General features: G+C 40.9%; 1 protein-coding gene across 6 annotated transcripts in view; it reads right to left on the minus strand.

The window, feature by feature from the left end:
- Positions 1-16,031, minus strand: part of sash1a (SAM and SH3 domain containing 1a) — a 201,308-nt gene that overhangs the window by 39,425 nt on the left and 145,852 nt on the right. For 4 of the 6 annotated variants that reach the window (XM_085431890.1, XM_085431889.1, XM_085431892.1 and 1 more), the window contains exon 2: positions 2,026-2,154. In XM_085431890.1, the coding sequence (XP_085288016.1) occupies positions 2,026-2,154 (129 nt within the window). Of the gene's footprint in view, positions 1-2,025; positions 2,155-9,843; positions 10,493-16,031 lie in introns of those variants that run through there. The other 2 variants (XM_085431894.1, XM_085431891.1) reach the window with 1 other exon arrangement.

The following is a 16,031-nucleotide window of genomic DNA, read 5'->3' on the forward strand; positions in this document are numbered from 1 at the left end:
CAGTGTTTTCCTCAAGTTATATTTAACCTGGAGTATGAGGACTTCCATCACAGATTTACTGGCAACCAGACAGCTTTCATGGCGTCTTCTCCGATACCACATTTATCTAAACTTCAGCCTTCTCTAGTACAGCATTGCAAACCAAGAAAGGTCAAAGCTTAGGTGACTTTTACCCTAAAATCTCTACTACATAGATCAGATCTGAACTGAAAAGCATATAGTAGGAGAGATCTGAAGAAACAAGTTAAGTACTAGTAAAAATAATAATAATTTAAATCAATAACTGATCTATAAATCTGACATTATGAAACGCATGAAAATTAAGACAATGGCTAAAGAGAGGTGAGCCTTATGGAGTCCTGTCTGCTTTACCATCCACCTCCACTAATAAAATCTGTCTCTATTAATGTGGCTCTTATGACCTTGCCTAACCATCTGGCACTGGTCCCAGGGGTGACGACTGCATGACGCTGGCTTGCAGCCACTGACTTCTGGACACACTTCAAAAGCTGTAACAGTCATTTTGTTACTCTCTTTCTGACTGGGTGTCCGTTGCTCTGTCTAAGCTCATTCTCAGTTCATTTAGTGTCCTGTGCTCTGTCTCGGTACACGCCTTGTGTATTACTTTCACAATGCCTCTTAACAATATTGTCTAAGAGAAGAAAAGTTTGTCTTAATCCATTGCATCCTAGAAGGGTTGGTAAAGAAAAGACTGTTCTGGACTTGAACAGCACCCAAAACTAATTTTAGAAAAAGGCCTGCACTCAAACGCAAGGCAAGGTTAAATCCATATAGTGTGGGTTGATACTGCACATTTGAGAGCTCTTGATAAGGTGTTGTCTGACCTATATCCCCTCCTCCATGTATTTTTCTTCTTTTCTTCTATATTTTGCTGCCAAACTCTGCAGAGTGGCAGGACAGCTGCAGGCTCTCACATACTCCACTCCTCCTCTTCATTCCCCTCATCCTCCTTCCTTCTCATTCTTCCACTATTCATGTCGTTAGCCTCCTCCTGCACTGGGCTTCAGGCTCAGGTCCCACTCAGCACAACCCCCAACCCCTCCCCTGAGCCTTCACAGCTTCCTTTTCCCCTGTTTTAAGAACTCAGAAGGAGAGCTTCCCTTCAAAACTAACAAAAAAAAATGCCCGAAAGGTAAGCACAGATCAAAGTCTGCAGCCAAAGAGACAGCACTTAATCTATAATAAGATGCAAAATGCATTTACAGTCTATCATGAAAGCGGTGACAACTGGATGTCTGAAATCATTAAATGCACAGCACAATAAATCAGCTGTGCCTTTCAATGCAAGCTGAGCCACATGGTCGCCTTGGAGCAAGAGGGGCCGCCTATTAAACTGGAAACGTGATGACAGAAAAACATGCGGAAAAATGGGGAGACAATCGGCACAAGGTCTAAAATAAGAAAGTCCAACGTGACAACAATGTGTGCAAAGTCTGTGGATGGAGAACTGAATCGTTGTTTTATCAGGCAATAACACTACTATGTCTGACTTTCTAGCAAATGTGGTGGAGAGCGGCAGCTAGCTTAGCAGAAAAACAGAATTGACCATTTGTTTTTGTGTGTGTTTGAGAATTTATTTGCCCAAGTTCTATTTACAGGGACTTACTGAATTCATCTTATACTTGCTCTTGCAAGCATGTGGACCCATTGGGTTGCATGCTGCACAAAGCTAGGCCCTCTGCAGCAGCACCAGCAGCATTCCATCATAGATTTACTTGCAACTTGGCAACCAAAGAAGTGTCTTGGTATCCTACATCTCTCTGAAAAAGACTTGTAGTGGTGTTCAGGCACACTGGCCTCGGGGAAAGACTTGGACATTAACACAAATTCATCTTGTTTGTTCAGTCTCTGCTATTCTTTGTCTGGCAGTTAGTAAAGAGCGTAAAAAAAATAAATAAATCAAGCATGCAAGTTCAGAAGCGAGGCAAAGAAAATGCTGTGCATGAATAGCCGTTCACATGATTTCATTAGGCGAGGTAATTACATGGGTGAGCGTGTATTTACCATGTCGAGTTCCTGGGAGACTCGTCGTTTGCGTAGCTCCTCCATGCGGTCGTTGACGTCACTAAAGCAGGTATTGTAGTACTCAGAGTATTCCTGTGCAAGGTCATCTATGTTGCCCAGAGAACCATCCTGAGGAGAAGAAGAGGCATAGTTTTAGCCAGAATACTAAAACCACTAAAACCACTGATAATTTCGCTGACAATGCTCCCACTGGAAAAACTCTCTTTGCATGAATTATGAACACTCAACTGCTTTGTTTCGATTTACTTTCTGCACTTGGTCTTTCCTTTACACGCTTTCATATAACTGCACTTCACAATATTCCACCAGTACTGCAGGGAAAGGAAAAAGCCTAAACGAGTTAGCACACTGCGTGACATTCACATCCCCTCAAAACTTTGTATAACCAATGTACCACTTACAATTAGTGGCAAATAGAAGTTAACTAGGATGCATTTTTGTATGCCTAACACAGACATTCCCTCTCACTCCTACGCAGTTTTGGATAAACTAAATATTTTCTTGGATAAGTAGAAACAATATTATTCTTTATATGCATTCTTCTTAGCGATGCCACTAATTTCAAAGTGTCAACTACCGTTCAAACTGAGACCACGCTGCGGCAAACTACGCCACACAAACAAAAAAAACCTAAAAATACCCCCGGTAAAAGGGCTTTAGGCCCATTTATTCATTCTTATCAGGTTCCATTCAGTGTCACTGGCAGGCCTTGGTTTGTTCCTGGGTTTTTGTCTTTATTTCAAGATGCCCTTTACCTCCTCAGACATTCACCAAGCTCCAACCCAAACACACTTTTTCCGGCAAGCTTCAGTTTACATTAGCACAGTTCCTGCCTTTGTGAGGAAGATCTGTTTAGGAATAATGGAGGAAGTTCTGCTCCAAACATTAAAGAGCTTACCAAAAAGAAGATAACACTATGAGGTAGTCGAGCACATTTTAAATTCAGGTTTTATTGAAATGCGTAGCTGAACATAAACTGTCAACATAAAGGGGCCGGTTATAAAGCAATCTATGAAGTTAATTAGGGTGACTTGTGTTTATGTCGGCCCACCTTACAGATTTAGAATATCTTAATTATTTTCTCAAGGCTTAAAAAAAAAGGAAGAAAAAAAGCACTTAAATATTAATTACTTTCTTGAATTAAGTCATTGATATTTCTTTGCAGGACATAAAGCAACTTTTGTATAACTTTTGTGGGAGAGAAGCTCATCTCCTGCGTCTTGCCTTGGTTAAAATCTAGGCCATTCTGGCAGCGATGGCCCACAGTTGAATATTCATCAGTGTTGATCTAATCTGTGCCAGGCAGACAGCTAGCATTGAGTCACTGTGCAGGGTCCAAACAGTCTCCCTCAGTCTCTGTCTTTCTCAACTGGACTCCCTATCTGGGTGCCAGGCCACAAATGAATGGATCACTGTGAGTAAGGTGTCACACGCACACCCGTGCATACACACACAGGTCTTCTTCAGACCTAGGTGTCTAGTCGGGGAGAACACACATTAGTATGCGCACACATTGCATGCTGGGGATTTCAAAAGCATCAGACCAAAACAAACTGAGTTAAGCCAATCACAAACACAGCTCGGTGAGACAGAGTTATGATTTATTAATTGTAAGATGAGCACATTACTGAAAATAAAACAACAAAAAACACACAATTGCTTTGTCTCAAATGCACACTTTGGCTTGCTGTGATCTGTCCTCCCAGCATTTTTTCTTGAGAAATCCTGTTTTGGCCAGACATGTGGTTTGAGCTGACTGAGGATCCCAGTGGAAACACTCCCCAAGCAGACACATGTTTTCGCCTTCATTCCTCACATTGACTGAAAGCGCACACTCATTAGAGAATGCCAAAATGTTACAATCAGACATCAAGACTGTGCACATATATTTGCAACATCCAGATAGAAAGACTAATGCCCGTTTTAAAGTTGCACAAATCATTTTTTTAGACGACGACTCCAATTTATTTTTAAACAGTGATGGATTTTTCTTTTTTCTTTTTGCAGAAGAATTATTTACGTTTTCAAGTCTTTTGTCTCCACTTGCAGTACTATCTCTCAGCTGTGGACAGGTAAAGCTGCATATATTTTGATGTTTTCAGATAGACTGCTAAAACAGCCCCCCCCCAAGCCCCGTGTGTGTGCAGAGATGACTGAGATTCCTCTGATTCACCAGTGGGATTACCTCATAGGCGCTCGACACAGCTGAACCTCGAGCCTTCACTTCCACCGTCACTTTGTACAGTGACACATTCACATGTTCTGTTGTATAATGACTCCAGATGCTTTTGGGTGAATCACAGCCTTAAGAAAAGGTAAACCAGCTGTTTTCTCATAATGGCTGGTCATGTCATCGCACGAACAAGTGCTTTGTCCACATTTTAGAGTAAATCTGTCAAAGTGGAAGTGAAAATGTGGTAGTATTGTTTGGAAATTTGGCAGGAGGGTAGGCATTGATGCTGGAAAAGGGATAGTCTGTGGATTACAAACCAGGGCAGCTGTTTGGTGAGAAGAGAATAAAACCGCTGTAATCTGATAACAGAGATCCTTCATTTGGTAAGAGACTCTAACGCATAAGTCATTATGTAACCTAAAACAAAACAGGCTCTGTTGGCAATAAGTCTCAAAAGATCCTTACTGTAAAATGCTTACTCTGAAGCCGCTTTACATGCGCACATATAGAACTATAAACACATCTAGTTTCATGACTGTGTGCCGATGTACGTGATGTAACAGCTACTCCACCCTCGATGTGAAGGAGGCCAACTCCCCATTTAAACTTGAACAATAGCAACAATAGTCGTACCAAAAACTCCACCCAAGCAAGAATGGGTGAGGTCGCTTGTATGAAATCAGAGTAAAGAGTGTGCAAGTGTCACAAAAGCTCATCATTCCATTACGATGGGTACTTCTAATTTCAAGATGAAAAATTTCCGTTTTGTTTAAAAAAAACAAAATTAACAAATCACTCGTTTGTGTGAAGACCACTGCAAATTAATGGCTGACATGTTGCGCCACCATCAAAATAGAAATTAACAGCGCTTATTAATGCTGAATGATTTGCGGTACCTAAAGTTCCTTTACAATTGCTTCAAAAGAGATGATTTACATCTATGGCAGAAATAAAAATGAAGTCAATATGTATTTCTACACAAATCACGTATAATCTGCTTTATTTTAGATATTAAAAAGTAAAGATATACATGCATATGCTTTGTATGCAAAGGTTGCACAGAGAAGGGAAACAGCATGAAGGTTTAGTAGCCTCGGGTCAATTGGCCATGGAATTCCTTGCATTCTTACTGACACAGGGTTCCTCTACAGACATTCAGAAAGTCAATTTGGAGAAGCATCACTTTAATCATGAGGCATGCCTGTGCGCTAAACTTCAGCAGCTTCAATTTCAGGCTCTTTTTTTTAAATCATGAATTTATTGCCAAAAAATAAAGTAATATAATTACAAAATATATATATTGACATGCACCCCCACTGTTACATTATGAAAATGAAACCAAGTAAGCGCTTTATACTCAAGTAACCAACATCAAGCACATATTAAATATAGTATTTTAAATTAAATATGATATAAATCTGGAGAGGAAATTCCCCAGGATTTAACACTTTTGCTTGAGCGTTTCATATAACAGAATACATAAAGGGCTGATCAGTCCTTTCAAAAGAGGCAGTGCACTGTTGAAGTGACAGTTTCTTTAAGAGGGAAAAGTCAAAACTATGTGAAAGGCACCCAATGAAGGTAATTCACACAACTAGCATGCAAGGCACTGATAACTTGCAACCTTGGGAACATCTGCTCAAAAGCGCTTTCTTGGTATATCGGTGACATGAGAAGACTATCTGCTAAGGCTGGAGCTTCACTCAGTTTATCTTCTTCACATCATGTTACAGAATATCTAAACAAAAGCTTGCTTGTTTATTAGCTGAAGAAAAGCCAGTATATAATACGCAAAAAAAAAATCAAATATTTTTGTTCTGTTTCAACCTTTAACGTCAAATTCCTCCATTTATCATACCATTTAGTTTTACATGGGCTGAATAGAAGTGTAGATGGTATTAACCATTGTTACAATCACGCCCTTGTGTCTACCCATTTTGTGTGTTCGAGAACAATGACAATGGATGACAAAAGAGCCGTCTGATGTAATGCTAGAAGGTTAGCAGCGTGATCACTTTCACTTGCTAAGCAAACTCAGGACAGGACTGGCAGACTGAAACTGCTGCCAGCTGGGTTGCATTGTGGTGCACTGTACTAATGTTTTTATAAGTGAATCTCTTGAGTCACCAACACTAACAATACATCACCTCTCCAATAGTCCAAACATCATAAGATAAATTAGCCAGTTGTTACTACATCCATCAATCTACTTAGTTCCTCAAACGCCTCCATAAACTAATCCCGCCCTGCTTCTCTGGATTAATACCATTCTATTGGTAACAAATAACATGAAAGAGAACATGCCATCTGTTAACAGTATAACACAAAATATACATTTGACAAAAAACTATTTGATAAAAACATCACTGGGTGTTGCATCAGCCGGCTGCAATTCTTACAAATGTTAAAAGTGCTGCAGGTGAGCACGAAACAAATCCCCAAACCAGGAGACATCTGACTAAAAGTTGGCCTTCAGGCCAGTAGAGGAAGACTGTTAAGGAGGGTAAGGCCAGGGGCCACAACTCAGTCTTTTAGAGAGCTTCCTCAGGATATCCGTGGCTTGAGCAGAACAGTACTCTGCCATCGCAGCAGAGGAAACCTGCCAGATCTCCGAGTGACCTCAATAATGAGTCTGGTCAGGGAGGGGTAGCAAAGGAGAAGTGACCAGAGTTGGACTTGGCACCAATAGACTAAATCCAGCTATTATAGACTGTGTTGAGAACACTGTTGGCAAAGACAAACTGGCCCAGCTAACCATGCTTTAAGTGAAAGCAGACAACTGAAGGACATGCTGCCACTATGTATAAAATGCTATGTGGGAGGAAGCACCTAGGGGTCACATCATCTAGCCATATATTTCCCAGACACAATCAATAATCACGTCTCAAGAGCAGAATCACATTCTTAGGTTTAAAGATGGAGCACTGTCTCCTACATAATCAGTTTTCCAAATGGACAAACTACCACCCACACTGTGTAAAACACCACAAAACTCCTTTCAAAAGACAACAAGGACTCCCTGCAGGCAAATAAAATATTACCACGGCTGTGGATTCAGATGGCCTTTCAAGCAAAAAACAGAGGAGAAATTTCTGGAGAGAAGGAAAGAGGGAGTGACTGTCAGCTGTCCAGGTTAGTGAGCATACCTTCCTATACGGTGAGGGGGTACAATTGAAAGCTTGCCTTAGGCCACTGCATATCTGAAATCTCTGTTCTGTCTCTCCTCTACATAAGCAGCAGTGAAGCAGCAGTTATTCCAGTTAAAGTCAAATCCCACAGGATATTTCCCAAATGGGATCCAATGAAAAGGAACTGAAATCTAGACCGCCTCCGTACAAATTCATAAAGCACATTTGTGTTTAAACTCAGATTAATTTAAAAGCTAGTGAAGTTCTGTTCTGAGGGACACCCCCATATCTCCAGACGTGGGGCGGGCCAAGCAGAAGCAAATTCCCTTTTCAGACATGTGTAAATCCAACCACTTAAAACAATTCACAGCTCCTACGCCACACTGTCCTAAACTGCCTTTGAGTTTTAATTACTTCAAGAGCTATTTACTGAGCTTAAACCGCACATAAATGAATGGCTTTCTAAGGTATTCTTATTAAACACATTGCACCACACGTCACTGTGGATGGTTAACCTCAGAGACGGGAAAATATAAAGCAGATTGAAACAGCATTTGATTTACAGTTAAAGCATTATGAAAACCTATTTTCAAAGGACAAACACTTTGCTGTGGAGCATTTTGGTGTTTATCTGAACGGTTGCTTAAAGTTTAAGAGTACTTTCCAAGTTTGGTATGTGTGCTGAAACATACGGTAATCTGTGGAAGATGGAGAACAGTAAGAAGTCTGACCAGATCTTTATCATGATAGAAAACTATCTCTAAAGAGGTATTTAGGCCTGTTTCCACGTGCAAAGACCAAAGATCAGGCACATGTGCAACAGTGAGCTAAGTTGGGTCAACAAGCTAAGACCAAATCCCAATTCAAAGGGCAAGCTCTCAAGCAAAACAAAAGGCATTGAAATCCATAGTGGGTTGGTTATATATAGCATCCATTTTGCTGAAGGAGAGCGCGGTGTTCATTGTGTTCAGAATCTCACGATGTGTTTAGAGATATGAGCGTGAGCAAAGTGTTAAGCTCAAGGTTCCCCGTGAAATGATTTAGTTAAATGTTAACAATTTAGAAATGTTTTCCAATACGTAAAGAAACACTGTAGTTAAGTGCAGCATTCTAAACGAGCAGAAACTGAATCATGTAAGCAAATTAAACAAAAGCAAAGAAATACTGGCCTGGAATGAAGGGACATTTCTGTTTAAGTTTGCAGAACAAACAAAGTAATATCTCATAGCCCTACGCGCCAGATGTTATGTTATGTTCGTTCTTTTCTTTCATCACGGTCGTTAAATCAGTTATGGGCTTGCCGATTCTGCTAAAGACACTAGTTTTCAGAAGCTGGAGGAGGCCAATCTACATTCGTTCACATTTCTGAAATTTCTTGCACAGCAAAATAGGAAAATAAGATGATCTAAAACGACAAACTAATATGGGAAAAAACAGCAACAAAGCTGAGGTCAGTGACATTGGGTTGTTTCTTTGTTGTTCTTTTTCAGTGTCCTTCAGGCTGTTTCTTCATTAGATGGCCAACTACTTGGAATTCAAGGTAAAAAAAACAAAACAAAAACAACAATGTTGTCAAAAAAAAAAAAAAAAAAAAAAAAAAAAAAAAAACTTTCCAAGGATAGAATTTTATTTTCACTGTTATCGTGTTTGAAGCAATCTGGGGGGGGGGGGGGGGGGGGGGGGGGGGAGAGACTTCAAAATGATGGTAAAACATTGGAGTGTATGCAATGCACTTTAGCAAAACTTGTTGCTTTTCCCTGTATGCGTGATTCCATTCAAGGTGAAAAAACCAACAAAAGAGAGCAGCCTATCAGACATATGCCTCCAGAGGCAATAAATCTAGATAAATTGCGTGGCTGGGAGCCAGGTCTAGTGTCAGCATTCTCCTTCCCCATATACACACAGTTCTGTACACCATACACACATCCTCAGTATCAGACCAAAGGGACTCCAGTGTCAATAGATAACAGATCTATTACATCCCATGTAGGCAGTAAAATAAAGAATGCATTGAAAGCCACACAAAACATTGCTTCAGGAATTTGGTTTCCTCAACACAGAACAACTCTGAAGTGATAACGATTTCAAAGCATAAACCTGTAACATACACTAAACTTCACTTGAATGAGATAACAGCAGTTTACAAAGACAACAGGAATCTCAAAACTATATAACCCATAAAGGGTAACTTTTCGGTGCATAACACACCACACACAATCAACTCCTGTTTGCTTTGATCTCGGACTGACTTGGCTGTATGAGCTCATCATTGGCAGCCTAGAGCCAACTCCAGTAGAATACAAGGCTACACGCAGAGCACCGATGGATTTGGAACATGGGCCTGTTGGAGAGAGCTGATGCGTAATTTGCATACGCCTATAATTCGGCGAAACAAACACTCATTTCGCAATACAAGTGTTAAAGGAAACAATTTCAGTTAGTTGGGAGTCTGTGATGTCAACCAATTATCACGTCACCCCTCCCCCCCAAACTTACCAGCATCCCCATAACGTCCGACCACAGTTGGGAGAAACTGTCGGAAGCAGCAGCGCTATCTGCCTGAGGCTCATCGGAAGGCGCACCGGTCCCCTGATCACCTTCCATAATGTTAGAAAACTTTGTTCAGAGTCACACCAGTATTTTGTAGCTTGCTTCCAAGCCCACAGGCAGGAACCTTAATCCCCAGCAGTAAACAAGATATCGGTGCCAAGGCTGTTTCACAGACAGTTGCCCTTGACGCACTGGTGAAATGCTCCAGCATTGCTTGGCACGATTTGAAGTTTAGTGCGCAAACTGCGTCCCGACATGTTTAGCAAAACTCCGAGAGAGAGACCAAAGGTAAAGAAAGTCGGCCTTGAATTATGTAAACCCACACCCGGTCATTCGTCTGAAAACTCTCAAGCGCGGTGTCCCCTGCTCCACAGTCTGCAATGCACGGATCCGGTGCCCCAGGGTATAAACCAAACCCCACAACTGAGGAAGAAGAAGTCGTCGAAATGGGGCAAAAGTTTCCGAAAAGTTCACAAAATCCCCCAGTAAGTGTCACAAAACTTTCAACACTGCAACAGAGAGCACACTCAATCGTATTTCCATTAAAAATTCGAGTGAGAGAACGCCCGGAACACACAGCAAAGCCTCCAAACAAGGCGCCTCCCCCTCTCTTCACCCCTGCTCCTCTCACTCCCTCACTCTCCTTCCCCCTACACACGCCTCCCAGCATCAGGAGTACAATGTCCCGGAATTAGCGCACACTAGTGACCAATTATTCACATGATTAATTATTCACATGATCGATACATTTTTCCCTCCAAATGAGTCTGTTGCATAACCAACTTCACTGTAACCTTAAAAACAGACTTTGTTTAACCCTCCCCTCAAATTTCAATCATCTGCTAGTCACTGACAACTTTGCAATGCCCAGTTAATAATCATTTTTATCTGTCTATTGCTTTCTGTGAATATATTTGAATCTAGACTTTAGAGTTTTGCTAAAACTGAGTTCATTTAAGGGATTCGGTCAGAGAAATCGCTTTAATCACATGCTGACATGCCTTCCACCAATACATCTCTGCAGCCTAGTGAATAGGGAACGTGAACAAAGCACATTCTCCACACAATTGTTAGAAAAACAAAAAAGCCTATGGGAAAAAAATGTTTTTAAGAGGTTCATGCATGTGGTGCCCTATGCCCTCGTAAATCTGTACAAAACGCTGGACAATGACACCGAAACACTAGACTTTTATTGAACCATAAGATTCTAACTTGATTTACATATAGTCCAACAGCTATGTGATTTTTTTTTCTTTTTTTGTGCCGCAGATGCTATTTGAATAAAAGTGGGAGAGAGATACTTTATGCATAAGCATGAAATTGCACAGCTACCCTGTCTGATCAGCTGTTTGTTATGCTCTACCAGCAGGCAGGCTTCTCTTTTGTAATGAAGTCCTGAAACACTCTGGCTCTCCCTGTTGTTGTCAAGAGCATATTTTCTATGAGCAGCTACAGCTGCCAGAAATAACGGAAATTAAGAGTAAAATTGAAATTTTCAGTTCACACTAAGCTCCAATCCCTGTAGTTTCAAGTCAGCATAAAATGCTGCCTTAGCTGCTGTTTACCACATAACTCTGCCACACCAGGACAAATTTATTCAAAAGCAGCATAACCAAAGATGAGATAGCAGACAGAAAATTTGTCAACCCCACAATCTTTTGCGCAAACATGAAAACAGTTACACAATAATCCATAAAGCTGCAGTTTTGCTTCGAGAACTGCTGTCAATTATGCAAAAGGCTCCCAGATTTTACTTTGTTTATAAGCTGTTTATTACATATCAGTAAGGCCTTCCCCAAACTGCAGTGTCTTCTTTTAATCATCATATCATTATCAAAAAACAGTTGAGACTGTGGTCCTTGAAAGTGATAAAAAGCAGCAGATACAAAAAAAGAGGATGTCAAGATGTTGATAAGCAGGTCATCTACCAACTGGAAGGTTGGCAGTTCAATTCCTGGCTCAGATAGCCTGCATGTTGAAATATCCTTGGACTAGATACTAAACCACAAGTTGTCCGTGATGTATCCATCAGAGTTGGTGTGTGAATGTTCGGCAAAGAGCTTAGGCATGGAAAAAAGTAACTGTATGAATGTTTGTGTGAAAGGGTGAAAGAGGCTTGTGATAAGAAAGCACTTTTGGTGCTCAAACTGAGTAGAAAAGTGATATATAAGTAGAGTCCATTCAAGTCCACAGGATTAAGACTAAAGGTCTGTTACACAAGATTAAAAAGTAATCTGTGAAATGATTTCAGTCTAGACTAAAATGTTGGACTCCACAACACAGCACTGTTTGTGTAGCTAAAAAAAAGAATTTGATTTTGCTGCTCTTCTGGGACTGTTAATTCCTTTATATACAATATCGCGGTTTTAAATTTGTGTCGGTGAGCAATGGCTTTGGATGAGTGGCAGCTGCTCAACAGTGTCCTGCTTACAGTCTAAACACACAGAACACACGTTCAAACAAGAGCAGCTTTGTTGGATGACATGCTGAAAGTGCGGGGCTCTGCACTACTGACTCGTATTTGTAACCTTGGGGTGGCAGCAGCAGCAGCAAGTGGCAGGACTACTAGTGTTTATAATGGCATTGCGTCATTGCTCTGCCCATCAGCTCTCCTTTGTTGCTACAGAATGCTAACTATGTTTGATTTGTAGGTGTGATTTCAGAGCACCACCCTGATTTCCCTATTATTTTCAGTTGGATTGAGCTCTTTGGAGTCATGCCCTTAAACACACAGACACACAAGCGCACATATCGCTCAGTATGTACAAACACATGCTGGAACTCCCTTTACTCAAAGACAAGAAAGTGTGACCCCCACCTGGAGTTGCTGCAAACAGAGGGGTCAAACTATTAATGAGAGGAGGGCATCTGTTGACTTATCAAACACTGCTGGTGTGTTGTCTCTGTGTGTAGCTGCCGAGTTTTACTCTTTTCACACTAACCACTAATTCAAGGTGTCATGTTGCCAGACAAGAGGAAATAAAACTTACTTCGCAGATGCTAATTGCACATGTTAACAGTCTTTTCTCTCTCGACAGGCTCTTTGGAAAAGATTCAGAGTGAACATTTGGTCAGAAATGAGGATAAAATGTGTAACATATGAACGTGCAGAGGATACACCTGCAAGCAATTCACGGTGGAAATCTGTTGAGAGGAATGGAAGAATGTATTTGATGGTTCTCAAAATATATAGATGGCTCCGTCAGGAAAAGGGTGATGTCATGAACATAAATTGCTCAGATAGCATATTTTGAACAGACCTCTTGAAAGCCTTGGGGCTTGACTGTGATTGATCGGTGTCAATTGCTGTACTTATGTCGACATCTTCCCCGTCTTTCATCTTTTCCCATGTTTTAATTCTCAGTAATAATCATTTTAATATCTTATTAAACCTCATTTTAATATTATTTTCTGATCCTGGTGAATTGTGGCACAGTTAGAAAATTGCACCGTCACTAGGATTTAATTTACATTAGGAATCCTGAAACTCAGTTCTTCATGTGTGTGAGATTATTTGCTGATTGTTTGCTTATTAGCAGAAGCTGGTCAGGGCTAATAGTCTGACAACTAAAACACTGCCTAAAATGTTTACTTTCCAAATAAGAAATACCCTTATTCGTGCTTTGTACTCTATAAACTGCCCCAAATTACCTTCAATTAAAGCATGATTAGGGCTTAGAACTAGACATTGTGATGAGAATGGGACCAATACTGCTAAAAAAGTTCCACTTTCTGGAAAGAGAATCACGTGTCCTGCAGCTATCAATACAGGCATGAATTGAGAGACTCATATACAAAAGTTCTCATTCGCCATGGTGAAAAACAGACAGCATGTCTAAACAAACTCACAGGAGATGAGAGGAATCATTGCGACTCGGCTGAAAGTACGTAACTGTAATAAGTACAGAACTGCTGAAAAGTCGAGGTTAAGATAGGTCATCGCTTTTTCACTTTCAACACCGAGTTGTTAGGATTCCTCAGTGGAGTGATGAAGAGAGGAATAAGGGATGGAGACGGCAGCTCTAAGGAAGGAATGAAGATAGACAAAAAAAGAATGCATATCATGTTAAAGCAAAGCAGGGCTGGACCTCCGCTGATAGCGAGTGTGACCCTTCCTGGAGGTCACTAGACCTCGGGGCTTTAAAAATAGCTCCACAGGGAGTCACAAACCCCACTGGCAGGGTGGGGACAGATGTTCATAAATATGGTGGAAAGACATTAAGGCCACCATACTTGAGTGATGCCACAGATGACAAAATAATAATTACATGTATATTCTGTTAGCTCAAAAAGAATATGATTACTCAGTTTACAGCTTTCATCTTTTCAGAATTAAAGGTATAAATCAGTAAAAGTCTGGTGACATTTTGTTAGTTTTGCCCTTCTAAAACAGGCTGGAACGCATAAAAATCAGCTCTTCATAAAGCAATTAGTGGAGCCGACAGGATGACATCCAGTCCTGTTATACGAGCATGACATGACTCATCATCACCTCTTCTCACCCTGCACTGCTATATTTTCCTCCTTTGTTCAAGTTAACGTATTTAAGTTTACACTCAAAGCTAATTGGATCCAAAGTCTTGAACCCTTATCCCTTAGCTCTCAGGCTGCTTTCTCTTGATAAATAATTGGGATCAAGATTTTCGCATCATTAATTCTTCTTAGTCGATGGGTCAAAGGCCTGACAGTCCCTTGGCATTTTCTGTGAGCTGTTCAGAATGTGAACGTTTGCCTTTCCTATTTATCGGTGTGTGTGTGTGTGTGTGTGTGTGTGTGTGTGTGTGTGTGTGTGTGTGTGTGTGTGTGTGCATATACATGCATGCTTATGTGCATTTCAATGTACAAAAAAAAGAAATGTGTGCGTGAGATGAACAGAGAGGCAGGCCAGCCCCAGTGTGCTTCACATGCGCGTGAGAGTTATCATGCAGACATGCGATAACTCCCACACAGACCCAATTAGCATGACAACTAATTACTGTTTCCTTGGTCCCCTCCCTCAGCTAAGCTAACTCATTAAATTAAATCAACACTCTGGTCTGAAAACAATGCTTTGAGGGAGTAATAATGATCGCCTGCCACTTGCTATTTATGTGTTCTAGGTATTACTTTTCATAGGGCGGTCAACCATAACACTGGAGCCTTTTGAAAGCTGAGAAAATGTTAGCTTCAAATATCAACACAGGAATTACCTCTGGGCTAGAGTGAGGCAGAAAGCAGAAAGAAAGAGGATGACAGCTGAGAGTGTGTGAAATAAGCACACCGAGTGATATGCATGGGCAACAGGGAGAATACTGAGAACAACAACAAACAGATATAGAAAAAAAAAAAGGAGATGGTCTGCCTGGGGTATGAGGCGCATGTGATAACCAGCTGTGCATAGCATTGAGCACACTGGGAAAAAAAAAAAAAACTTCTCAGAAGACTCATACAGTGTCTGGTATGTCAGTAAAAACAGTCTGGATAGTGCTGTCAAAAAAATGCCAACTCTGTACACACAGATCCTACTGGATAATATTATGTGCTTTAATGAGATGCAGGAATTCAGGGAAAAGGAGAAAGTTTGTGTCACTGAGATGTGGAAAGAAGAAAAAGTCTGGAATGAAGCAGGAAGTTCTCAGTGTTACAACATGACCTTCTAACACTGTTGATAAAAAAGGAAAAAAAGACAAAGCATTTTCTTTGGAATCGCTCTTGGTGCTCATTTTTCCCCCTCCTCATGTTTCATTTAAGGGAATTAAGTTGTAAGACTCCCGCCACTTAAGCATGCATACCACTGAAAATGTCTACACGATAAATAATATCACCGATGGCCACATGCATATGCGAGTAGCATTCGCAAGTCTTCATCCATGCTTTCAGTAATGCACTTGCAATTGCAGGCCCCTTTATTGTGCTTTGTGTAATATAAAAACAAAGCATATTTCCGCTAAGCCCCGGATTCCCACATTCTCCATGCAGTGCAAGCCTCTGTGGCCATGTGGTAGCTGATTAAGTTACGCCATTGTGCGTGTGTGACTGAGATTCCAGCGCGTTTTAATCAGGCCCGACTGAAAGGACAGATGTTGTTTTTGATGTGAGCGAATTCCAAAAGGTACGAGCAGCACAGAGCAGCCGGTGTTTAGCGTGCGTGAGCT

Source organism: Copadichromis virginalis, linkage group LG15 (assembly GCF_057382275.1).
Source record: "Copadichromis virginalis isolate Kocher_CV1m ecotype Utaka linkage group LG15, C_Virginalis_male_GT1.1, whole genome shotgun sequence".
Classification (NCBI taxonomy): domain Eukaryota; kingdom Metazoa; phylum Chordata; class Actinopteri; order Cichliformes; family Cichlidae; genus Copadichromis; species Copadichromis virginalis.